Source organism: Folsomia candida, unplaced genomic scaffold (genome assembly GCF_002217175.1).
Source record: "Folsomia candida strain VU population unplaced genomic scaffold, ASM221717v1 Fcan01_Sc008, whole genome shotgun sequence".
In the NCBI taxonomy this organism is placed as follows: Eukaryota; Metazoa; Arthropoda; class Collembola; order Entomobryomorpha; family Isotomidae; genus Folsomia; species Folsomia candida.
Genome location: NW_019091200.1, coordinates 4,225,566 through 4,251,922, shown reverse-complemented (window position 1 = coordinate 4,251,922; position 26,357 = coordinate 4,225,566). Strand labels below are relative to the sequence as shown.

The following is a 26,357-nucleotide window of genomic DNA, read 5'->3' as shown; positions in this document are numbered from 1 at the left end:
TTAGTAACAAAATTAGATGTAATTGATGCACCTGAAATTTTAGCCTGGAGTATCTTTCAGAAATGAATATTCTTATAACTTATTTTCCTCTCCGAAATCCATTTGGGGAAAAATCTGCTTAAGTGCATTACATTGCACAAGAGATCAGATTTCTTCCTTCTTTGTGAGGATGTACTTACTTACATAATTCTATTTGACAGTGGTAAACAAGCAGGTAAATAATTCCTGTTTCATTATTTGTCCACTTTTCATTCATTGTTTGCGACAAATGGATCGAATATCGCATCGATTGTGTCATGAGACGAGATGATTTTGTTTGCTGATAAGATTTTGTAATAGGAAAAGTGAATGACAAGTTGTAAGTTAGGACGGTGAGTTGGACCGGAATTAAGGGATGGCTGGCCCTCTTTTCTTCGGTTTCTTTTGTTCCGAGCTAAGTGGCCACCTTTCCTTAATCGTGGATTAAATGAAGCAGTTATTAAGGGACAAATTGGTCAGCTCGGGTTACAAATAAGTTTAAGGTTTACGTGGTAGTTTTGTTAGTGTACTGATAAATACACTTCTGCTCTCGTGGATTCAAGGAATAACACAATTTGTTCAATTTAACAATCTGTAAATAATTTGATACTGACGACAATTAGCCGTCATTAAATGAATCTATGATAACATTTACTAAGCAAACTAGATTGGCAAATTTTAGTATTGCATGAATTTCTAAAATTTCTTGAACAACGTAACCACTATATTTTTGTGTTGCCGTCTCTCTCTTTGTCTATCAAGAAAAGTAGAATAAGGGAAAGTTGAGGATAGCAAAGGAATTGCGGTCCAAAATTGGGGCTGGAGATTGCCACCCCGCAAATCCCCCTCGCTTATCCTCTCCTCCATCACGACGAGAATCCAATTGGCCGTGAAACACCCGAATTTACTCCAAAATCCCAGTCGTTTTCCGGTTGGAAAAATTGCTCCGATTTTTCACTTTTATCAACAATCTTGACACTCGTGCGAGTTTCTGATTTGATGCGAGTTGTGTGTACAAGTCGTATGTATTTTTATAGTCTTGGTATTATTCACACCAATTTGGTAATCGCGTATATTTTATGAAAATAAATAATTTACAGAAAAAAGATCAAGTTAAATACATAATTTTTGGAATTAGTTCATGAAGGAAATCACGTAAACAAAATATTTGTGAGGATCAGAAGAAGATAAATTAAAGTTGAACAATGTGCAACTTTAATTTATAGTGTTAGTATTTACACCAATTTCGTAATCGTGCATATTTTATGAAAATAAGTAATTTGAAATTACTTAGAAATTACTAATTTCTAAAAAATACTTAAGGGGTTAGCTTCCAGCGGTTGTCGCATTAGAAAATTTTAGTACTCGGTTGGTAGACCCTACAGATATTTCGCTGAAATTAACAAAATAAAAAGCCCACGACAATGTACCTATGTATAATTTTGAGTTTTCAACTATTCCTAAAAAGTTATATGGCATCATACTCTTACATTTACGAATTGAAAAATGATTACAAATATTACAAAAAATTTATAGCTATATTTGCGATATCGGCAAGGTCCCTTGATAATTTTTCATTCAAACATTTGTGATTCGTATCAATTTGTTTCGAAATTTCTAAGAGTCCATCCCACCAAAAATGATGGGGTGGCCAATCCCGACCAAAACGGAACCACGTGTGTGGGCAGGACGACAAATCATGCGTGTCATGCAAAGTACGAATCGTGGTAGAAAGAAACGATTTGAAAGTTAAATTTTATTGAGATTTTATTTTTTTCCACTTGGAGAGAAAGCGACCCAACTTTTTGAGTCATGGAGAAACCGAGGTATTCAACTGGAAGGACGTTTATCTGATCTGGATTTATTCTATCCCCGAATTGAACGGATTTTGATATTCTTTCAAATTTATTTTATTTCTACATTTAAATTTAAAGAGGAGCCAGAGACAGGGAAGAAAAGAAAGAAATCAAGAAAAAAATAACATTAGAATTTTTATGCACCACTTAAATCAGCAGTGTTTCAGGTGCAGTTTTCTTTCAGCTCAAACCGGAGTGGGAGAAAATGAGTGTAAGTGGACGAATGTGAAAAAACTGATCGTGAAAAACTGGCGACAATTCGCCCAATTTAAGTGACAAACATTATTTCATGCTGGAAATCAGAAAACAGTTTCGAACTGGCTTTTTTTACTTAAATGAGTGTACTTTATCGAATTTTAGCACAACAATATTTGTATTAAATAACCATAAATTGATTTTACGCACTTTCACAAAAGACCCAATAAGTGAACTTTGTCACTAATTCATGTGAATTCCTCACATCACTTGGGCACATATTGCACACAATTTTTTGTGCATTTTATGCACCTCAAAACGAAACCCTGTTGGAGAGAAAGTCGGAGAAAGTTTGCCTCCTTCGAAATCTTTCTCTTTTTTCTAGCGCTACATTTTATTTTATTTTTTATGCACCTCACTCGGTCCGCAGAGGAGGAAGGATGAGCCCAATATTTGATGTCGTCATTGGTTTGAGTGTTATTTGAGGTGAAATTAGGGTGAACCATAATGCACTGGTTTTTTGGGTGGAATTTATTTACGGACTGAAATGGATGTACTCGTGGTTCAAGTGGATCATAAATCCAGTCCGTGGAATCAAATGAACTCCATTTTGCGAGACACGAGATGAGACATCAGATTCAATCCGATGATCCGAATCCGGTTTTGGATGGTTTGCGTCCGACGATGACGATGCCAATATGGGCAGACACGAGGTTTTATGGTGTGCCGTTAAATAAACACTTACAAGATATTTGGGAATGGAATTGTTGGTAACAATTGCGGCGAATTTTATATCGACGACTGGAATATGTTGGATATAAGAACTCGAACAATTCTTAAGTTTACATTGTTCCCATTTTTGTGAAACTTGCGATAAATATTTTATATGATTGTAGATGTAAACAAGATGTTGATTTGTCCATGCATCACCATACCACACCATCGCTTTACATACATCACAAGTTTGCATACACATTTTCTTAAATTTCGACCTTGAGCACATGTAGTAATACTTAATGGTAATGTTGATCTATTGATTTATTGATCAACCACCACTGGTTTCATCAGCACAAGTGATTTTCATAGCTCCGATTTGCAGTTGTCTGTCATGTGCTTGTTCATCTTCTCGTACTCACAACGTGCAATTATCCCTGCTCTCTTTTCAATTACTCGATTTTTGTAATAGTTTCTCATACAGTTAAAGACCATCTCGAAAAAATGAGTCCCTTTTCCATCAACCAAGTCAACGAGATGGAGTACGAAGACTTCATCTCCACTTTCGGCAACGTTGTGGAACACTGTTCCCTCTTTGCCGCAGCCATTTCGTCGCAACGTCCATTTCATGGCGTGAAACAGCTTCACAAAACATTCTGCGACTTTATCGACACTCTTCCGAAACTTGGTAAAGCATTTTTACTAATATTTTGTATTTGTCAGTGTCTCTAACCAGTCTAGCGTCTATATCCAGCATATTTCGAAAACTATTGCAAATAATTATCTTAATGATTAAATTTCGATATAAATTATCATACCCTGGTTGCAAAGGTACAAACGCACTAAGCGAAATATGACCAAATTATCGCTCAAAATTCCCAGAGCACATTGCCGATGATATTTTTGCAGATTTCATGCTCTGTCGTGCTTAGGACATGCTCATAAAAAAATTGGCGAGCCACGCCCACTTTGGGTGTGGTTTTTTCCTAGTGTGGTTAGGGCCAAACGCCACATCGAAAACTGTAGCCCATGCGATTGTTGACCTACCATAGAAATTTCATCCAAATCCGTTCATAAACAAAAAAGTTATTCAACTTTATAACTCGGCGACGGTCAAAAAACGTCGACTTTGGGGGTCTGGTTCTGCCGGGGGTGCGCGTTCAGAAAGCTGGAAATGAGTTTAAATTGCAGTCCTAACTGATATCTATCCAATCCAAAAAGAACGGGCTTTCTGAATCTGCACCCTTCCAAGATATAAGCCCGGGAACATTGAAAAAAAACTTGTCGAAATTGTCCAAATCGGGCGAAATTCATCATGTCGTAGAGCAGTGAAAATCGATATCTAGCTTCAGCTAAGTCTTAAAAGTGTGTCGCAAGTGAAATTAACCCATGTCGTAAGGGAACGATGTCGACGTGTCGAATTTTCGACATGGAGCTAGAGCGTTCAAATTCAGAACTAATACTCTACAACCCTCAAGAAAACGTATGCAAATACTTTTGATCATGTCGACAACCTATTTCACCAAATCGACATGCACTTTTTCGTATCTGTACAGTTTAAAGTCGATATTCGGGAAAATAAGGTAAATAATAAGTAAGTAAAGTAGTAAATAATAATAAGTAAGGAAATAATCTTATCTACTTACATTTTGATGAGCTTATTGTAGTAAAAGTAAAATACACATATTCGGCATCTATATCCCACATTTTATTCAGAAATGCTGCAAACAATTTTATTGATGACCTAATTTCGAAATAAATTACTTACGCCTGACTATATATTCGATTCTTAAACTTTCTACAATTATTTATATCAAAGTTGGGTAATTTCCAGGTAATTTTAATGCGGTCTGTGATAGCTTTTTGTAATTGTAATTTTTTAGGACATTTTAATCATAAATAGAATATTTCAGGGTTGGTTATCGTTTAGTTATGCAAATAATTTTATTTTGCATTAAATTTATATACAAATTACGGCCACATTTTATTAAATTCTTCAACTTTTTGCAATTATTTATATCAAAGTTGGGCATTTGGTTTACAATAATGTATTTTATAATTGTATTGCAGCGAGGTAACAATTTATTACCAACTCGGTAACAATTTATTACCAGCGAGGTAACAATTTATTACCAACTCTGTAACAATTTATTACCAACTCGGTAACAATTTATTACTAACTCGGTAACAATTTATTACTAACTCGGTAACAATTTATTACCAGCGCGGTAACAATTTATTACCAACTCGGCAACAATTTATTACTAACTCGGTAACAATTTATTACCAACTCGGTAACAATTTATTACTAACTCGGTAACAATTTATTACCGGCGCGGTAACAATTTATTACCGGCGCGGTAACAATTTATTACCGGCGCGGTAACAATTTATTACCGGCGCGGTAACAATTTATTACCGGCGCGGTAACAATTTATTACCGGCGCGGTAACAATTTATTACCGGCGCGGTAACAATTTATTACCGGCGCGGTAACAATTTATTACCGGCGCGGTAACAATTTATTACCGGCGCGGTAACAATTTATTACCGGCGCGGTAACAATTTATTACCGGCGCGGTAACAATTTATTACCGGCGCGGTAACAATTTATTACCGGCGCGGTAACAATTTATTACCAACTCCGTAATAAAATAGGCAGGTGGTATTGATTTCTCGGTATTAAAATTATACCGGGCCGTAAAAATTGCTACTCATATGGTGGAACGTTTACACCGAGGTATTAATTATCAATACTACTTTGGAAGAGCCATATATGAATACCGCTTGGTATTATTTTAATACACTCTTAGAAGCTTGGTATTGAAAAAAACCTAACGGTATTGATACGTGACTCTACCGCTTTGGTATTAAACGGTTATACCATATTGGTATAGAACCGGTATTGAAATTATACCTCATAGTAATAATTTTAATACTAATTGGTATTACATTTTTTACCACGTAGTATTAATTCAATACAGGATCAATACCACGCGGTAGAGTCACGTATCAATACCAACGGTTATTGATTTTTTTAAGAGTGTACTGGATTTCTACAGTGTCGGACAGATCTCTACGTCCACATAGTCGCGTCAATTTCATTTTCAAATTGTCACTGAACTACTGAACCAATTTTCATCATTGATATATCTAATTCTCACAAATTTAACGTAATTTCATAAAACATATGAGTTATTTCTGAAAATTCTGGGAAAACTGAGAATCATAGTGCAGAGCGAGAGAGAATGAAATTTGAGCGGACAAAAGTCTACGTCCACTTCACTTTAATTGTCAACAACAAAAATCTCTCCAATTTATAAAATCAGGTAACTTAATAAATCTATCAATAACATATGCCGCATTAATTTTTAAATAATTTTCTTCCAGAAAAATATGATGGCGTCGACACGCAAGGAAATTCCTATCGCTATTCGAGATCTTGTCATTCAGGACTGGAAGGGTGGACAAAAAGGGGGGCTGTCGCAGAGACAAATAGGGACCAAGTATAAATTAGCAAGGACAACCATCCAGACAATCATTAAGAACTTTAGAGCTAATGGTTCAGTCCAAAACAAGGTCAGAAGTGGTCGAAAACCGATTTTGGCTCACCGAGAAGTACGCCACGTGCTCAACAAAGTCAACGTTACACCCTCACTTAGTGCTCCAAAGCTATCTACCGAGATCAAGGAGATGTTCGACAAACAAGTTAGTCCTAGGACCATCCAAAGAACACTGAACAAGGGAAATTTGAAATCCCACAGAGCAGTCCGGAAGCCTCTTATTGTACCGAGGAATGCAACCAAACGAGTGAAGTTTGCCAGAGACCACATTTCCAAGCCACAAACATTCTGGGACAGTATTTTATGGACTGACGAGTCAAAGTTCAATGTCTTTGGGTCAGATGGGCGTCGTAGAGTGTGGAGATATCCAAAAGAAGCATTGAATCCAAAAAATCTCAACCCCACAGTTAAGCACGGCGGCGGGTCGGTAATGGTGTGGGGATGCATGGCTTCAAGTGGGGCAGGAAAAATGGAATTTGTTGACGGAATTATGGACCAATACAAGTACCAGGGAATACTTGACCGTAATATCCAGGAATCTGTTCGAAAACTTGGACTTGGACGACGATTTGTCTTCCAACAAGACAACGATCCGAAACACTCTGCCAAGTCCACCATGGAATACTTCAAGAAAAAAAAATTTCGAAGCTAGAATGGCCTCCCCAATCTCCAGACTTGAATCCCATTGAGCATCTGTGGGACCACATTGAAAGAGAAATAAGAAAACAATCTTTTTCAGGAATTCCGGGCCTAAAATCCAGAATTCTTGAAGTTTGGGAAACCATTTCTGAAGATGTGACCAAGAATTTGGTAAACTCTATGACTCGACGCCTTGAATCCGTCCTTAAAGCGAACGGAGGCCCAACCAAATATTAAAAATTAATTGTTATAACATTCCTTATAAATTACAGTTTTTTTTGTATGTTTTCTCTGACTGGACGTTGACTTTTGTCCATCCAATTGTTTTCATTTTGAATTAAAATACATCTCTGGCCTAAAATTTTTTAGCGGAAAACTAATAATGTGCTATGAAATTACGTTAAATTTGTGAGAATTTGATATATCAATGATGAAAATTGGTTCAGTAGTTCAGTGACAATTTGAAAATGAAATTGACGCGACTATGTGGACGTAGACATCTGTCCGACACTGTAAGAACTCATAAGTTATTTTCCTTGCCTGCACAAAAATGTTCCATTTCGGACGATTTTCCGAACCCAAACTCTTTTAAATTCTTGAACGTCCATGTTCTCGACTTTTCCCACATTTCCCCTTCGCCGGTCACGATTCCCAAATTTTTTCCGGCCGTGCCATCATGAAATGTTCCCATCCGATCGCGACCAAAGGCAGGCTCGTTTGTTAGAACGGTTGAAATCGCTTCTTTCGAAGTGATCACGACTGAAAAAACGGTTAAAAGTTCACTTTCAATAATTTTTTGGTACGATTATTACCGGCGGAAGTATACGTAGTTTTTCCGATTCGGTAATAATTTGTCACCGAATTAGGGTAATATATACATATACAGAAGCTAAATCCTGCTCAGGGTCTAATGTAAGCGCGCTGGTAACAAAAATATTACCGACACTGGAGGCAATTTATTACTATAGAGTTACCACCCGGTAGAAATACAGAATACCTCCGCCGGTAGCAATCCTATTACAAAATTATTGAGAGTGTAGGTATGTATGTACATATTTGCAATTCATCCGCAGCTTTATGTGTGAATAGCGTAAATTCGTAAATTTGCAAGTGGACACGGCATTAACAAATTTTTGACCTATTAACAACATTTCCTATTGTTTACAAAATTCCGAATTAGAGACAGGTTATCGAATGAATCGTAAACGCAATGTATTGTGAAAAATATTCAGCTATGTCGTAAAACTACATATATAGTTCCACATTGTCATGTCTTCTTTGGTAATACACACCGAAGTATTTAATCAACAGAACAGCACAAAAATAACCTATAATACAACCCATATTTCGATCGTGGAAAAATTAATACGGAATATGCAATTATTGTGCAAACTTCAACGTATAGGAAAATTTGGGTTGGAAATCGAGGCAGCGGCCAAATTATATTATAAAATAATTTTTAAAATTTATATCCGGTGATATTTGACCAGGTTTAAACGATTTTGACATAAAACTTGAAATTTGCAAATAATTCGCACATTTTGGCTTGTATCGCGAAAACTGCTCGTGGGCCACCCAAATTTTATTACGGATTATTGAACTACTCATCATTACGCAAGTTTTAAGCCATCAAACTCGAAAATCGTTGGAAGATGAAAAAACACTATTTCATTGTAAATATATAAATCTATCTTAATGAACAGATTCGTTGGTGCTACATGATTTATTACAAATTGATAGGTTCGTCGTCAAAACCGACAATTCTATAATAAAACTACCATGCAGTTAAATGCGCGTAGCATTTATGTGATATTCGGTACACGGATTTTTATCAGTTTAATTGTGGATCTTGACTACATATTTATTTATTCGGCCGATTATGATTTCTAAGTAATTGTGCAACCAACTTTCACTCAACTTTCGTGATCTCTGAAGTTTCAGTTTTTTGAGCGATGTCAACTTCGGTTTCCATTCATTATCATCGGAAACCTATCACTGACATGATAGATAAATAATGTGGATGCATGAAAGGTTCGCAGGTTTGGTTTGGATTTTAGTGTGGGATAGAGTGCTTTCATATTTGTAATCATTATAGGATTACCATCGGTGTCACAATTTCTATTCGACCTGGTCACGCAAGCCGTTAAACGTTTCAATATTACTCTGAAATTTATAAATAAGCAAATTCATTTCATTTCATTCATTTAAACAAATATAAGAATTCAAATTCTATAAAAACATGTAAAATCAGTAAATTTTTCACGTAAAAATGTACACAATCGACCCAGTTAAAAAACTTCAACCCTGTCTGGCATCACAACACTTTTTATGCTGCAAGAGAGACAATCTCCGCCCAAAAATTAGCCACGAGAAGAGAGGGGAAACTCATCAGAGAGAGTATAGGAAAGTAGCATAATAAATAAAAACATAAAAATTTATTTCCCGATAATTACAGGCTTCGTACGAGGAGAACACAACGACTTAATCACCACTCGTGGTGGACTTGTCCTTATCAGAGGAAAGTATCAGGGGAGGATGATAGAACATACATAAAGTGGCATCAGGTAAAAACAATGAGTCCGATATATGTGTACTTAATCTCTTCCAGGGTTCCGGTAGTTCCCTTAATAATTCTTATGTGAACGAAACAATGCTATTTGTCATCGGGCGGTGGTTTTCTATTTTATGAGTTTGCCGATTTCGTAAAAGGTACATATGCAATTTTGGCAAGAAATGAGATAGCGGAAAATGCTACTTCAACGACATGCATTCTAGATTGATTGACTTTCTGCAATTATGTCTTTGATGAAAAATAGGAGAGAAACGAAACCCTGTTCACTTCGATTACTCCGAACAATGAAAAACACGGTATCCCAACATGCGAATGAAACAAGAACCTTTCGCTTCCCTTGAATATGAGAGGAATTTATTGCGTAATGAATATTGCCACCAGTCCACGGTTACCTACAACCAATACGAATTACGATCTGCGGCCTGTGCGGTTTCGCTGGGGTTCTCAGGTGGGAGAAATAATTACAGGTGAGACACGCACAAAACTGAAATGAATCCACCAAAAGTTGGAGGAAATGGATAATTAACTTGAATAGTCGGGACAAAACCGTTTCATATTTTATGCTGATCGAAATTTAAGATAATTTTTTAATTTGGAAGAAAAAAGAATTAGATTGAACGAATATTTTTGGAGAGGAATAAATAATTTTGTTTCCTATCTGTCTCGACAGGTTACTTGTCGCTACATAACGAATCAAAAATTGGACCGCCTTTCAATATCTGCAAATTTAGCTTTGATAAGCTGGAATAAAATTTACGTCGGCAGCATTATGCGAGTATGACGTAAATTATGTCAATTTCAAACATGAAACGACTATTTTTATAAGAAGAGATAAATTAAACATTATGCAAGGCCAACAACCGCTGAAATGAAAAATGCTGATGGATTGCGAAATTCAACATAAGATGCAAAGTTAGTTTTTCAAATTTTATTCTTTATTCACATGAACATATTTAACTACATATTTCAATAAATGATACATCCAAGCAAAGGCCTTCTACAATTTGTGTGCTACTTTTCCTGTCTTCTCAATCTTTTTTTTCAACGATTTCTTCAGCGGAAATATTGTGGGATGTTAAAAGTTGTTAAAATTTATGTATGCTAAAGTGTTGAAATGTAAAATTGATATTAGTTGAGTGTTCTTTCATTGATCAGAAATTTTAAATAATTAAATCCTTCAATTTTATAATCAAAAGAATAATTTTCCAAATGTCATGAGATGAAACGTCACGATACTTTCACCATAAAATATTTTCTGTTCACGCCAGCTTTACACAGTTTACAAAGTGTTTTACAAACTTTCAATTATGGCCGATTCGCTCATAAATACGTATGAACGGGAAGGTAGGTTTACCATTTTAAAATTAGCAACGTTACACACAAGGCGTGAATAAAGAAAAAGTTTGTAAACTTGGTGAAATTAGTTTGCATACAGATATTATTACAGAATTATAAGAGGAACGTACTTATTAAAATGGGAACCTGAATTTGTAGCTATTTTGTTAAATTGCCGAGCTTTTTATTACAAAACTATATACGCTTCCCTTGTGATTTAATGAAAGAGAAAGCAGTAGACAAAACAGTACACGAGGCTGCATGAGGTTTCGTTGTATGGCAAGTACGAAAATTTTATAAATTTTAATTCAAGTAAAAACTAACACTATCTTTTTTATAAAATTAGAATTATTTTCACCACTATATTCCATTCCTCTTTCCACCACAAGAGCAAGTACACTGACGACTGACGGCAGGATGGGAAAAAGTCCGGTTTTTGGTCTGGTACGAGATGGAAAAGTGAAGTAGGAGAGAGGATGAGAGATGTGAAATGGTGGGGTGTGTGTGGCGGTGTTGGTATCATGTCCTATGGCTTCCATACCGTGGTTGAAGTCGTGGTTTCGTTTTTCTCTCTCTGCCAGAAAACGAAGGCTCATCACGTTAAAACCAAACCAAACCAAACCACCACGGATGAGAAGTAGAAAACCGTAGAAAACCAGGAGCAAAAGCAGAACCCACCCCTGTAAATGGATGACAGGATGGGAACAAAATACCACCCGCAGTTTGTGCGATTTACGCTACTTTCGAAACATCCATCCCTTTCACTGAACTGACTCAGAGGACGAGTCTCTCATTCTGTAAAAGGTTGTTGAGATGGATGAAAGAGTATTAATTTATCTGGCTTAAGGAAAGTAAAGAGTTTAATAATTGTGTTAATTGTCGTAATTTTGCGATGGACCACATTATTTTATAGGCGAATCAAATTTCCTCAGGTTTTAATTTCGACGTCAAACTTTCACAGATTTTAGAGATAAATTTATTTAACTTTGTATCATTTTTAGTGATGCTACACTATCGTAATGGAAATTATTAGGTGTGTATGGTAAACTTGTGTCATAAGGTTAGTATGAATTTAGTCTTATTAAATTGATATTTACATACTGTGCCGATCATATCAAAGATATCTTGAATTTATTTTTGTGATTACACATTTTAGGAAAAACTGGATTGGTGTACAAATCATACAGTTTAATTTAAACTCGAAAGTTAATATTTTGGCACATTAAAATATTTATCCGTAAAATGTCATACATTTTGTCATAATTGTAAAATTTCCTAAATTTAACATTTCAAATTCATAACCACTTTCTTTTTATTTTTTTCACAATTCTAAGCATTGGTGATCATTAAAGTCGTTCTGTAAAATAAAAATGATGAGCACTTTTCTACTTCAACAGATCAAGTCGTTGTTTTTGTTTCAAGACGATGGGTAACATTTGCATTTATTTTGGCCTTCGTTCAGATTTTGAAGTAAAACGAATGTTGGGAAAAAATATAAAAATCCGAGATTTCGGATCAGATGAGATTCCAGGAGTTTGTGCTCTTTACTTAAGAAATCAGTACAACAAACTTATTTATGTATGTATGTATGCACGGCTTGTGTGTATGTGTGCACATTACAAATGTACTGTTACATTTACACACATTTAAACTGCAATAATAATGTGCATGTCCTCTGCAATCTGAGAGGATTGAAGGCATCAAATAGCTATATTTTTGTGCTACACGCTTAAAAATCTGACAATACAAGAACATTAATAAATAGGTAAAAAAAATGTAGCAAAGTTCCCAGCAAAATTCAGACTAATTTATTAAAATAGGTTTAATGGGGTCGTCTTTTGTGGTTTGTTAGTTTTTCTTAAAACCTTCACGGAGTAACATACATAAATAAATACTACAATTAACGTTAAATTATTTTTTACTTTCTACAAGCTCTGTTCTAAAATGTTTCATATACCATCCTTAGCTCGCAATGGACCATGGTCCACTGGACCATGAAGGCAGAACTACAGTAATTTTGTCGAATCATAATTTCCCCATTGTTGTATTTTTCAGAATTTTCTCGTCATTTGTCTCATTCTTTGTTGTAAATAGTTTTTCCATTAGAGGTCTTTGAGATCTAACCAAGTTATTAAAATCGCCGAAAGTACGGCACAATAAAACTGACTCTAAACTCGTACAAAATCCAATTTACATATTCATAACTTTCATAAATTTTTATTAAATGTATAAATACTGGTGAAAACCTAATAAAATAACCACGATACTGGTAGCTGGTAGTTGAAAATTGCTTGACCTCGCGTTAACAAAATTTCACAAAATCTAGACAACAGTTATTTCCATAGGTGGAGTCATACATGCAAATCAATACCAACACCAACCTGGTAACAAATTTCCGCGAATTATTAAGAGTGTCCTCCATCGCTGTGCGAGTAGGAGGCTGTGGTTGTGGTGTTGGTGGGGTTAGCTGGCTCGCTGGCCTGTGGGGTCTTTGCTTTCCGAGAGAAACGGGGTGACCAAAATACAAGCCGCACTGATCGACCAAACCGAACCACCACGAACCCCAAGTTACCTTACCTCACCGAGATCTCTCCTCTTTTGATATCACATACGTATTTCATCACGTGGAAATTCTAGCCGGATCCGATCACTGGATTCATAATGGGGTCGGGGAAACAAAAGCGTCCCTCTTCACGGCCAGGCTGCTGGATTTCGGGCTCCTGAATTTATTAGCGTTTATTCTTACCCTTGTACGTAGCACAGTCGAAATCATCCCTCTCGTGTGTGTGGAAAGTTCCCTTCGTTCTCTGAAAACCATCCCATGAGAGCTTCCGACTGTATTCATAAACCGAATATGCAATGTAAAAGAGGTCGGTTCGATTTGGTTTTCAATTGAACCAAAGGCAGCGATACGTCATTCATGGTTTGGATTCACGATGAGGGACAAGAACGGATAAATGGAAATCGAATAATGTGAATCATAACCTTTTTATTTTGATATTGTAATTTTGTAGCTATAATTTTCGCCAATTCTGAAACATATTTTGGAAAATTATGTATAAATATCGTTAGAAATTAAAGCCGGAATTATGTAATACTTTCTGTCTGCAAATTGTGCAAAAATTTTGCGTTGAATGTGTCCATAAAAATTTGATTCTTTTAAAATATTTCTTTTAGTTCAAAATTCTGTCCATTCATATTTTATTTGTCTAGCAAGCAGAAGAAAGATGAGAGAGGCGAGGGCATCAATAAGGTCGGTTGACAATGTGGGAAGCAGTGGGAAGGGTCGCTGGGTTGGTTGGTGGGGTCGGTCGGGGTTCGCTGGGATCACACATGTGCCAACAAATACGGAACTAAAAGATCTCTCAGGAAAAGATGTGTCACGGGTTTCGAGGTTGGGATGCATTTTTAGCCACGATTCCCCTCTTATTAACAAGCAGAGAGAGTGGAATATGTAATGGCTTGAAAGTTGAAATGGGTAAAATGCAAGGTAAGCAAAATTAGGACATAACTTTGACGCCGAATTAAACATTACGGAACAAATTGTTGCATGAAGTTTATTTAGATTTTCAACCCAAGTTTGACACAACGTTTCAATTGTAAATGATGTAATTGAACTGCTTTATAAAACGAATACTCTTTGTCTTAAGATCCGATGTCGTTAGACTTTCCTCCTGAAATTAATCACAATGCAATACAAATATATCGGAAAGTATCACAATTTTGGATAAAAATATAAAAATATACCACACATTTCTCCGCGTTTTCGGTGGGGGATGAATTCAAATTCAAATACCCGGATGAATCTGCACCCCAGTCCACAAAATCCACCACCCTTTTCTTATTAGAAACGCATCTGTGGCCTTGCCTGCGTCTGCGCTTTGCTTGCTTTGCCACCCCAGTCGTGATGTCATTAAGGCGACCCTTGCACCCCATAATTTCGCAGCTGTGCTCCCTGCTGACGGGAAAGGTCAGGGGTCACGATGTTTGGAGGGAGGAGAATCACACCAGGAGAACAATTTGTCATCACATCTCTATTTTTTGTAACTGCGTGACTTGACGAGTTAATTATTGAGGGTGAGACGGATTTGGAATTGCTTAAGGAGGGGTAAGAGCGAGGTTTAGATTCTAATAATGTTAAACATTTTCACTAGTCATTTGGCGTTCAACTCATACAATTTTCATTTTATTTTAAAATTAATTTTTCGAAACTGTAAATGGAATTTATTATCAAGTGAGGTATCGTTGCAAAGGTCTCGACGAGAGGATTCCGAATATATATACTTTATTGGGTGTATGACCACTCCCTGAATTTCCAGAGACCGAAGAATATTTCTGAGTTTGTGCCCATCTACTGCATGTTAGCTCTCAATCTACTCGCTGTGTTAAATTGTGGAGAATTGCAGATTTTCATTCTTCTGCTTCTCGAACATGAAGGAGTGGTCATACACCCAACAAAGTATATATATTCGGATTCCTCTCACCGAGACCTTTCCAATGATACCTCATTTGTGGGGATCGGTGACCTTTGACCTATCAACCTTTCGACGCCGAAACAAGGTCACGCAGGTCGATTTCGACTATAAGTCCAATTTGACTATTGTTCTACTACTAAAGACCTACAACATAACAAAAATTGGGGAAACTGGAATTGACGGGCATGTTTATTTCGTAATTTCTAAAAACCAAGTTTTCAAAACATTTGAGCACCTTTATTTTTGCATTAATATCGGATTTTTTGTTGCAAAATGTGTCAAAATATTCAACTCCCAAAGTTACTGGAGTTTCACCTTAAAGTCGCTTTCATGGCCACACCATAATTCTTTTCAAGAAAAAAAATCAGAAAAAGTCGCATATTTTCATGTATACTCAACGTATCCATCAAAACTTCTGTAACTTCGTGGAGACTAAATATATGGGTCGATTGATGCAAAAAAATCGAAATTTTATTGTCTTTTGACGACGCTGAAAGTTTTTAAAACGATAACATGGGAGCTTATGGGAGGACATAGTTACACACTCCCCGTCAGGTAGCGGTGAGACTGTATCAGATCACCCCTTAAGGTGCATACAAATCAAATTGGGATGAATTTCAAATTTATTCTGATTTTGTGAAAAGCGTAAAATTTAAGCGTCACAAAATAAAAGTGTAACATTTTAATTTGTTATTTTTACCGGGTATACAGGTGCAAAAGTTTTTCAAATCAAATCAAAAATCAAAGCAAAGCAAATCTGTTGGGTTAAAGTATTAACGGTTATAGTTTTCAGGTGAAGGAATTTAACTTATCTAACATACTTCTCACCCTTATAAATATTCATAAAATATATAATTTGGCGTTTTCATTATTCAATTGTCGTCCATCTTTAAATTAGCTCGAAAATGATAAATTCCATTTTGAAGTTGAGGCAAAGCGTATTTATAAAGTCATTTTTTGCATAGATTTATTCAAGATTTTTTAAAATTTTTTATACTCAACTCATCGTCTAACAAATTTTCTTTATAAAATATCACCTAACCAGCACATAACTCATTAAAGAAATTTATTTTAATGTGTTCTTCATCTAAATCTAATGTTCCTACGTATGTAGTTAATATACTAAATAATTCAAAATAATAAAACGGAACTACACTTTAGCATTTAACATTCAAAAATTGCTCATGACTATTTTTTATAATTTGCATCATCTACAAAGTTTCAACTTAAAATGGTTTTCCAGAGTAAAACTCAATAAATACATTTTTCGTTGGATGTCGCCCTCGCCAAAATTTCCGCAGATTTTCTTCGAACCTCAAAAATACAGAAACTGTAACTCATTTCATTCCATCTCTTCAAACGTTACAAAGTCACAACCAAACTCATGCCATGGGTCGACGATATTCTCCCTTATCCGACTTGAAAAAGTGTAAAATTTAAGCGTCGCAAAATACAAGTCTAATATTCTAATTTATTAGTTTTACAATATATCCATGTCAAAAAATTTTGATAACAAATCTGTTATGTTAGATTGGAGCATTTTTCACTGTTCCAATTTTCGAGAGATGACATCTAACATAATTCTCATTTATATGAATCTTGATAAAATATTTAATCTGGCGTTTTAATTATCCACTGTCACCCGTTCCTTTGACTTTCCAATTTTTAACCCTAGTTGGCCTTCATTGTGATAATTCGCGTAAACTTTATCCCATCGAGTTGGCATTTACTTGATAGTTATCACACAAGAGAGTTGTGTATTTAGACATTTTTAATAAGGGCAAGGAAGATGTCAAAAGCAGGATAGTAGTCCACTCCAAGAAAATTGGTACACTCTTAAAAAAATCAATAACCGTTGGTATTGATCATTGATACGTGAATCTACCGCGTGGTATTGATCAGGTATTGAATTAATACTACGTGGTAAAAAATTTAATACCAATTAGTATTAAAATTATTACCATGAGGTATAATTTCAATACCGGTTTTATACCAATATGGTATAACCGTTTAATACCAAGGCGGTAGAGTCACGTATCAATACCGTTTAGTTTTTTTCAATACCACGTTTCTAAGAGTGTATTACATTTTCTGGTATCATTCCTCCTCGGAGTCTCTCTGTAACTCGACCGGTAGCGTAACAATGAGCATTTGGGCTCAGTAAAGTGGTGACAGAAAAGCATTACCAAGTCAATACCAGCCCGGAATAATTAATTGGCTCTACCGAATTTTTTACGTTTAATATCAAGTGTCAAATATCTATTGCAGTTTAAGAAATTGCATGAAATGTACTTTATTATTCGAATAATAAATATCACGTTAAACAGATAATTATCAGAGTCCGGATACATGTTTTATCAATCCCTGGATACTTGTATTCAGTCACAACATGAATAAGGATTCATAGAAACATATTTATGTAGCCCCAGTATGTAATTATTAATCTAAATAAATTTTTTGTTAAAAAACATCACAAAATAGCAAATCATAAAGAACGTCATATAAATCATACAAATAATGAAAGTCATTTATATATGCAAACTCAAAATAAAAATGTATTCTTAATTTATTAATCTAGCTATTCACAAATTTCTCAGCAATTATGTATGCATGTGAATTCCTAAGAATACATATGTATAACTTATTATAGGTATATAAATTTAATTACTACGAAAGAATACAAATCTGGAAAGCATGCCAATTTAGACATCGTTTAAATATGAAACTATTGCATCACCAAAATCCAAAAACTAAATGTATAAATGTGTATACATTTACATAGTTTTGCTGAAATGTATGCAAATTATAATAACATGAACTACGCTTTTTGCTAAAAAAACAACTAAAAATATTGCGTACTAACCAAACACTTTTAAGAATCCGTTCTTTGTGTTCATCAATTATAAATTAAAACAAAAAACCGTTTACAAAAATCTTGCACTTTTCGCATATGTACAAACGTGTGGCTTTATAAATATTTCCCATTTCACAACTCATCGCTATACTTTGTTTTATCCGTTGTTGACGTTGTGTAATTTCCACCGCTAGAAATACTTGATTGATCTTTTCCCATAAAAATATTCTTTGAATTTGATTTTGATTTTGGCACAGTTTTCCGTTTGGTCGCGTTATGTCGCCCGTGCGGAAATCGGAATTTTTCCCATTTTGTCAAAACTAAATTCTTCGCAGCGATTGAGAGACGGTCCAATTGTTGATCCGTTATGTAGCGAAGGTAGCGACCCAATGTGATCTGTAAAGAAGGCAATTATTTAATTTTTTTAAAGCATAAAATCTTAAATACTTAGAATTTTTAGTACTTAGAATTTTTAAATGTAATTAGGCTTATGCTGATATTAGTTATATTTAAATCAGCTTTATTTACAAAAAAAACTGATATTGAAACTGAGAACTAAAAATATTAGGATGTTATAAAATATTAAAATTTTTGTGAAACTGTCACTCCGTAATTATATTAAGTTTGGATGGAAGAATTACGAAAAATGTCAAAGATACAAATTCGTGATAGAAGCACTCTGTTTTTATGACCGATCCTGAGAAATACATACAATAAGTAGGACATGTACCAAAGGTGAGAAGATGACAATGGACATAAATCAAGCAAATATTTTGCCCATTAAAGTTTGTTAATGTAATTTTGCCTTTAAAAATGGTCTTTAAATCATTGCGATTTACGAAAGATTTACGAAATGCACTTTACAAACATATTTTCAAAGTGGTATGCGTGATTGGTTATGGGGAATTTTTAATGCAGTAGATAATTAGGTAATTTCGTGACATTGTTTAGTGTTCGCAATTTTCAACAGCAGTTGTCAGTTTCTTCCAACTCAATTTTTTCTCGTAAATTTCAAATTTAAAAAATTTCCAAAATTTACATGCAATAAATATTTCTTTAAATCTGGTTTATCATACCTGGAACAAAGCAGACGTCCTATGATACGCAATTTTCACTCCGAGATGCATCTCTTCGTTCGTAATTGCAAAGAAGGTGAAAGTGACTTCCGTATTAAACCAGCTCTGTTTTGGGCGCTCGGGTCGTAACGTGATCCAATTGAAATCCTTCAACTCGGTGACCTTATATTTGACCTCGTGTTGACCAAGGAAGGGCATATTTACAACGCCGTAGTACACCTTCCCCAGTGAAATGTTCCTCCGATCAAATTTGCTCTCTTTAAGGTCAGAAATCCAGGAGAAGTACTACAAAAATCATGGTATCCACATATTTACAATCGGGAATCTTCACTTTTAACATTGAAAACAAAAGTCCGAAGGTGTAAACAGTTTTTTTCTCATAATCAACATTTAAAGATAATTTAGTGGAATTTGTAACTATAATTTTAACTCATGTTTTGACATCTGTTTATTTCAGGATGCAATTTTTGTCAAATTAAGCCTACTTTACATAAGTACATGCATATCGTCGTTGAGTATGCATTCGAACATGCTTAAGAATGATATGTGTCTGATTGCATATTCAACGACGAGATATGCAATTGCGCAGCTTTTTACATATTTGCAAAGTATAAGTATATTTTACTTGCAATTTATTGCATGACTTTACTACACAATAAAAAATGTAGTGATGTTCAATATTATATTTAATGATTTTAGGTTGGTGTGTCTCTTCAGATACGATTAAAAAGATAAATGTGTTATTAATTTAATAAGTGTTTAACTAGATACGCCAATTAGTGACTATGAATACCAGATATGCTGGTTCTTTAGAAGTGCATGATTTAGAAAAAATATTTCTTCAGAAAAATATATTTCTCACCTTGGGCACATTTTTTAGATTTGTCAACGTATCAAAGGTAAATCTTCTGGGGGCTTTAATCGCAATATTTATCTCGGACTGTTTGTATCGCGGATTTATCTTTATTTTATACACGACCGCAATCCCACCAACGATAAAGGCTATCAAAAGCCGAATTCCTAAGCCGTACTTCATTTTGGATCGAAATTTTGTAATTTAAACGAAGAATTTAAGAATTTAAATATAAAAATAGTAAACTTTTCGAAAAATTATTCCGGAATTGTTACTTTTTTTACCAGCTTATATTTCCGAGTACAATTCCATTTCTTTACGACAGAGCGACTGGAGAAAAACAAGAAATGAAATTCCTAGCCGAGAAGGAAAGTATAAAGCGTAGAAAAATGCGATACAGTTACAGTTACAAAAAATATACGGGAAAGTATGTTTATCGCCCATTTAAATAATTAATGATCCGCCCCGTGTCCTAAACACGAAAGAAATTGTCAATCAATACTTTTCCTCTGCAGTAGTTCGATAGGGACCGTGCAAAAAGGGTTTAACTGATTTGGGAGGCTAGAGTTCAAACTATATTCCGGGACACGTGCTACTTTTATGGCATTTTGTCATCTCGAAATTTTCCTAAAATCGATCACATGCTTTATGTAGGGTCCCACTGTGCTCTAATTTTTGTAGTAGCTTTCTTTTCTTTATGCCTTTCGTTTTAAGTATATCAGGAAAATTACTCGTTTGTGGTGTGATTCCTACTTGAAAAATAAATTACATATGTACCAAACTTACTATAGGATGTTTTACTTGACACATTACAGATATGCGTAATTATGTTAAAGCGTGGCATATGGCTTAAAATTCGAGTTTGAGTATGTACATCAGTAAATCATCATAGTAGGTATGTACATTTTTGTAAACTAGAATACACCATAGCGACTTTTTTTTATTTCACCTGGAACTTAAAAAATGGTGATAATTCTGAATGCAGGATTCCTAATGAAAGTGTAATTTGTTCATTGAGTTGCGCCGAATTGTATACCTTCTATTGAGGTTAGGATCTGGTGAACAGGATTCGGAAATTTTTTATGAACAGGAAAAGGTGTACTGTAAAAATTATATTTTGGTAAACAATTGCGTCGAAAATAATAAATCAGAGATTTGTTATTTTAGGATCCCGAATCTAGATCGGTAATATTATGCGAGTTTATGTCTTCGCAATGTTCTATGCGAGTTTGCTAAGAGTATTTTGCTAAGAAAATTAACCTTCAAATAATGACATCTCTCTTCCCTCCATTTACGTTAATTACACTCATGAATTATACGCCTTTTCGAAAGTCACAAGATTATGAATTATGAACACAAAAGTTTAATATTTGTTTATCTCGACATCCATCTCATTCTCTTTTTACTTCAAAATTAAGAAATTAACTCGTATATAGTCAGTCCATGTAAAATGAAACGCTTTTGCCCGACTCTACTCAAGGTAATTATCCATTTCCTCCAACTTTTGGTGGATTCCTCTCAGTTTTGTGTGTCTCACCTGTAATTATTTCTCCCACCTGAGAACCCCAGCGAAACCGCACAGGCCGCAGATCGTAATTCGTATTGGTTGTTGGTAACCGTGGACTGGTGGCAATATTCATTACGCAATAAATTTTGATGTTCCTCTCATATTCAAGGGAAGGGAAAAGGTTGTAGTTTCATTCGCATGTTGTGATACCGTGTTTTTCGATGTTCAAAGTAATCGCACGATGAACAGGTGACAGGGTTTCGTTTCTGTCCTATTTTTCGTCAAAAACGTAAATAGAGAAAATCAATTAGTCTAGAATGCATGTAAGTATATCGTCGTTGAAGTTGCATTATGTGCTATCTAATTTATTTCCAAATTTACGTAACTTATTACAAAATCGATAAACTCATAGAATTGATAACCACCACCCAATAAAAAATAGAATTGTTTATCGTTTTATGCATCATGTACATGAAAATTATTGAGGCAACTACCGGAACCCTGCCTGAGATTAAGTACACATACATCGGACTCATTGTTTTACCTGATGCCACTTTATGTATGTGCTACCATCCTCCCATGATGATACTTTCCTCTGATAAGGACAAGTCCACCACGAGTGGTGATTAAGTCGTTGTGTTCTCCTCGTACGAAGCCTGTAATTATCGGGAAGTAAATTTTTATGTGTTTTTATTTATCATGCTACTTTCCTACTCTTTGGCTGATGAGTTTCCCCTCTCTTCTCGTGGCTAATTTTTGGGCGGAAATTGTCTCTCTTGCAGCATAAAAAGTGTTGTGATGCCAGACAGGGTTGAAGTTTTTTAACTGGGTCGATTGTGTACATTTTTACGTGAAAAATTTACTGATTTTTACATGTTTTTATGGAATTTGAATTCATATGTTTATTTAAATGACTTCATATGAAATGAATTTGCTTGTTTATAAATTTCCGGGTATATTGAAATATTTAGCGGCTAGCGTGACCAGATCGAATAACAATTGTGGTACTGGTGAATCACCAATGGTAATGCCTATAATGATGACAAATGTGGAAGCACTCTATCCAAACCACACCTGCGAACCCTTTTGCATGAACACAATTTATGTGTCATGTCTGATATGATTTTCTGATGGACAGAAACCGAAATTAGCATGGCACAAAAAACCTGAAAAATCATACATAGATGGTTACACAATTAGAAATCATAATTAACCGAATAAATAAATATGTAGTCAACATCCACTGATGTTAATGTTAAACTCGTAAAAAAACTGTATACCGAATACCACCTATATACATAAATGATATCACCGCACGATAGTTTTATTACATTTGTTGGTTTTGAAGATGAATACTTCCAAATTATGTAGGTATTAAAATTTTTTTTAAACAATTGACGTGGTTTAAGATTTCATGCAAGTTATTAACTTTTAATGATTAAATAAGCACATTATTAAGAGGACAAATCTTTAATTTCTTAAAATAATGAGGCACGGGTCTCCAACTTGTAAATGTATCTTTTCCTCACCAACGATATATGCAGAAAGCCTCAATAAAACAATTTATGAAAAACCTTAGAAAGATTAATCGCTGAAGGATGTTGATTAAGGTGTGTCAGATACAAAAAAAAACGTTGCAAATTCCGGATAGAACGAAACCATCGAGTTTTTACTTTTACTACAATGTCTGTCTTTCAATACATCGTACTTTGCTATCGCTTTTAGCTGGTCATACGCCGTCAATCAGCATGCTCGCAAGAATACATACATGTATTCGATTTATGTTCCCTTAAAAAATATGCTCATTAAGACAGTTCGAAAATAATTTGGCAAAGCCAATGTTATAAGTTATGTGCCAATAAGTAAGACTCATCACTACAGGAGTTTTCGATTTGTACATAAGTCAAACATTTGAAACACTGATGTACCGATCCAACCCATCATAAATATTTAGAACTAACCTACGCTATCCCAGACAATCTACCTGAAACTATATTTATATACTTAAAACTTAAAACTTTTTCTTTGCACTGTTCAAATCCTACAAATTTTATAATACTCACAAATTATATCTCACAGCCACATACCTACTGTAATATGAAAAACGTACACCTTGAGATTTGCACATGTTGATTACCATTATGACAAGGAAAAGTTGAGACTTTTGTCACACAAACTATTTATCGCAAGCTTTACAAAAATATGTAACAAGTCAGAGTTCCTATAGCCAACATATCCCTTATAATATTCGCCACAATTGTTACCATCAATTCCATCCCCAAATACTAAATGCAAATGTTAAACTTATAAAAAACCGTGTATCGAATACCACATAAATGCTACGCGCGTTTCACAGCACGGTATTTTTATTATACAATTGTCGGTTTTGACGACGAACATATCAATTTCTAATAAATCATGCGCCACCAGCGGATCTGATCACCTACAATCATATTAAATATTTAAAACTTGTACTTTTTTATTTACACTGTTTAACTCATACAGATTTCAAAATTCATACAATTTTTTATCTTCAGGCAAATAATATAAAAAACGTACAATTTAATTAAGACTTACTCGTATTATAGTTTGGCATGTTGATTACAATTATTACGTATAAGGAAAAGTTGAGAGCTTTATCACCCAACCAAAAAACTATTTATCGCAAGTTTCACAAAAATGGGAACAATGTAAACTTAAGAATTGTTAGAGTTTTTATATCCAACATATTCCAGTCCCCAATATAATATTCGCCACAATTGTCACCATCAATTCCATCCCCAAATATCTTGTAAGTGTTTATTTAACTGCACGCCGTAAAACCTCGTGTCTGCCCACATTGGAGTCATCATCATCGGACGCAAACCATCCAAAACCGGATTCGGATCATCGGATTGAATCTGATGTCTCATCTCGTGTCTCGCAAAATGGAGTTCATTTGATTCCACGGACTGGATTTATGATCCACTTGAACCACGAGTACATCCATTTCAGTCCGTAAATAAATTCCACCCAAAAAACCAGTGCATTATGGTTCACCCTAATTTCACCTCAAATAACACTCAAACCAATGACGACATCAAATATCGGGCTCATCCTTCCTCCACTGCGGACCGAGTGAGGTGCATAAAAAATAAAATAAAATGTAGCGCTAAAGAAGAGAGAAAGATTTCGAAGGAGGCAAACATTCTCCGACTTTCTCTCCACCAGGGTTTCATTTCGTGGTGCACTAAACGCAAAAAAAATTGTATGAAGTAGGTTTCCGAGTGATGCGAGAAATTCATATTTGTAATAAACAAGGTCCCAAAAAAGGGGAAATCTTAGTGAGGTAGTGCAATCATAAGTAATAAATAAAATTAGATTGCCAAATTTTTGCATCACCGCTCTCGGTACAATTTTTTTACTCCAAGCATTAATCGTTTAAATAGAAAAGTTGTCATCTCAAAAGGTCCCATGATTTTGCCTGAATAGAATATCCAAATTGATATATTAATTGAAATTATAGATTTGTATCTTTTTTAAACAAATACGTAGTTCATAATTGTTTAGCCATTATATTTTACATATCTCAGTTAATTTAACCCACTTCTCGTTCACTACACAGTAAAAATGCCTTCTTTCTCAATTTATTCAATAAAATTAAGAATTCCTATGCAAAACAAATTGCCTATGCAAAAAATGAAAAACAAAAAAAATGCAAATTTGCCTTTGCCTATGCAAAAAAAATGCAAATTTGCCTTTGCCTATGCAAAAAAAATTTATACTGTATCCAGTAAAAATGGTACCGAGAGCGGTGATGCAAAAATTCGGTAATCTAATTTTATTTATTACTTATGATTGCACTACCTTACTAAGATTTCCCCTTTTTTGGGACCTTGTTTATTTATAACTTGTAATTGGAATGTCAATAGGATGCACCATCCCCTTTCAATATTTGTATCCGGGATAATTTTATTAAATGCTTCGTTTTCAAAATTGAATTATTTCGTTATTTCTTAACCGATTCACGTTATTTTGGTCTTAAGATGTCTGGTCTAGATTACTAGATACCAAATGACCTAATCTGAAGGTGCGACACTCACAACCACCACTTCATGCATTGTACCAAAAGTGTTGCAGAATCAAATATTAGTTCTTCTGTTTACAGTTTTGAATATTTATTTTGTCTTAAATTTATTATTCATATGTCGTTGTCAATGACATTGATTCGTAGAACGTCTATGAATTTTATGGTCTTTAAATTGGAATAACTAAATCAATTCGGAACGGATTTTGATGTATTTATACTTAAAATTTTCGGGATAAACTGTTCTACAATTCGTGGGGTTCAAATTGATGATAAAGTTTGCTAGTAATTAGCAATAATTACAAATGTGTTTCTAAGGCCACATTTTTGCCCATAATTCCGGTAAAAATCAAGTAATCGCTTAGGCGGATCAGATCCCATTTCTAAATTATGTAACAATAATCGGTACAAAATTTCATCAAAATCGGTTAAGAAATGACTGAGATATCTCAGATGGTCACTTTTTTGGGGTGGGTCAAATGCATACTTAGTAATTTTTTTCGTTGTTAGGTATTTGCCTCACTAAGAAAAATGCATTTAATATCACAGAATTTGGACTTCTGTGAAACTGTTTGAAATAAATTTCCGCTTGTTTAATTAGGACATTCACAAATTAATGGAGTACACGCACGAA

General features: G+C 34.7%; 1 protein-coding gene and 2 long non-coding RNA genes across 7 annotated transcripts; 1 reads left to right on the top strand and 2 right to left on the bottom strand.

Annotated features, from left to right (window-relative positions):
• The first annotated feature begins 3,153 nt into the window (after positions 1 to 3,153).
• On the top strand, positions 3,154 to 13,051 carry LOC118436473. Of its 5 annotated transcripts, none has more exons than XR_004835484.1 (6): positions 3,154 to 3,471; positions 9,441 to 9,694; positions 9,802 to 10,024; positions 10,228 to 10,469; positions 11,239 to 11,952; positions 12,049 to 13,050. It is a non-coding gene; the product is annotated as an uncharacterized LOC118436473 (long non-coding RNA). The 5 variants fall into 5 exon arrangements; XR_004835485.1 differs by having other exon boundaries at positions 3,155 to 3,471; positions 10,228 to 10,332; positions 10,410 to 10,469; positions 11,239 to 13,051; XR_004835482.1 differs by having other exon boundaries at positions 11,239 to 13,051.
• On the bottom strand, positions 10,471 to 11,241 carry LOC118436474. The gene is made up of 2 exons (XR_004835487.1): positions 11,024 to 11,241; positions 10,471 to 10,658 (listed from the first exon to the last, which is right to left on the bottom strand). It is a non-coding gene; the product is annotated as an uncharacterized LOC118436474 (long non-coding RNA).
• Positions 13,052 to 17,635: 4,584 nt separating the features above from the next.
• LOC118436423 lies at positions 17,636 to 20,494 on the bottom strand. Its single transcript, XM_035854526.1, has 3 exons — positions 20,160 to 20,494; positions 19,298 to 19,582; positions 17,636 to 18,617 (listed from the first exon to the last, which is right to left on the bottom strand). Exons 1-3 carry the CDS (start codon positions 20,331 to 20,333, stop codon positions 18,354 to 18,356), a joined length of 723 nt encoding a protein of 240 aa, XP_035710419.1. The 5' UTR covers positions 20,334 to 20,494; the 3' UTR covers positions 17,636 to 18,353.
• Between the last annotated feature and the right edge of the window lie 5,863 nt (positions 20,495 to 26,357).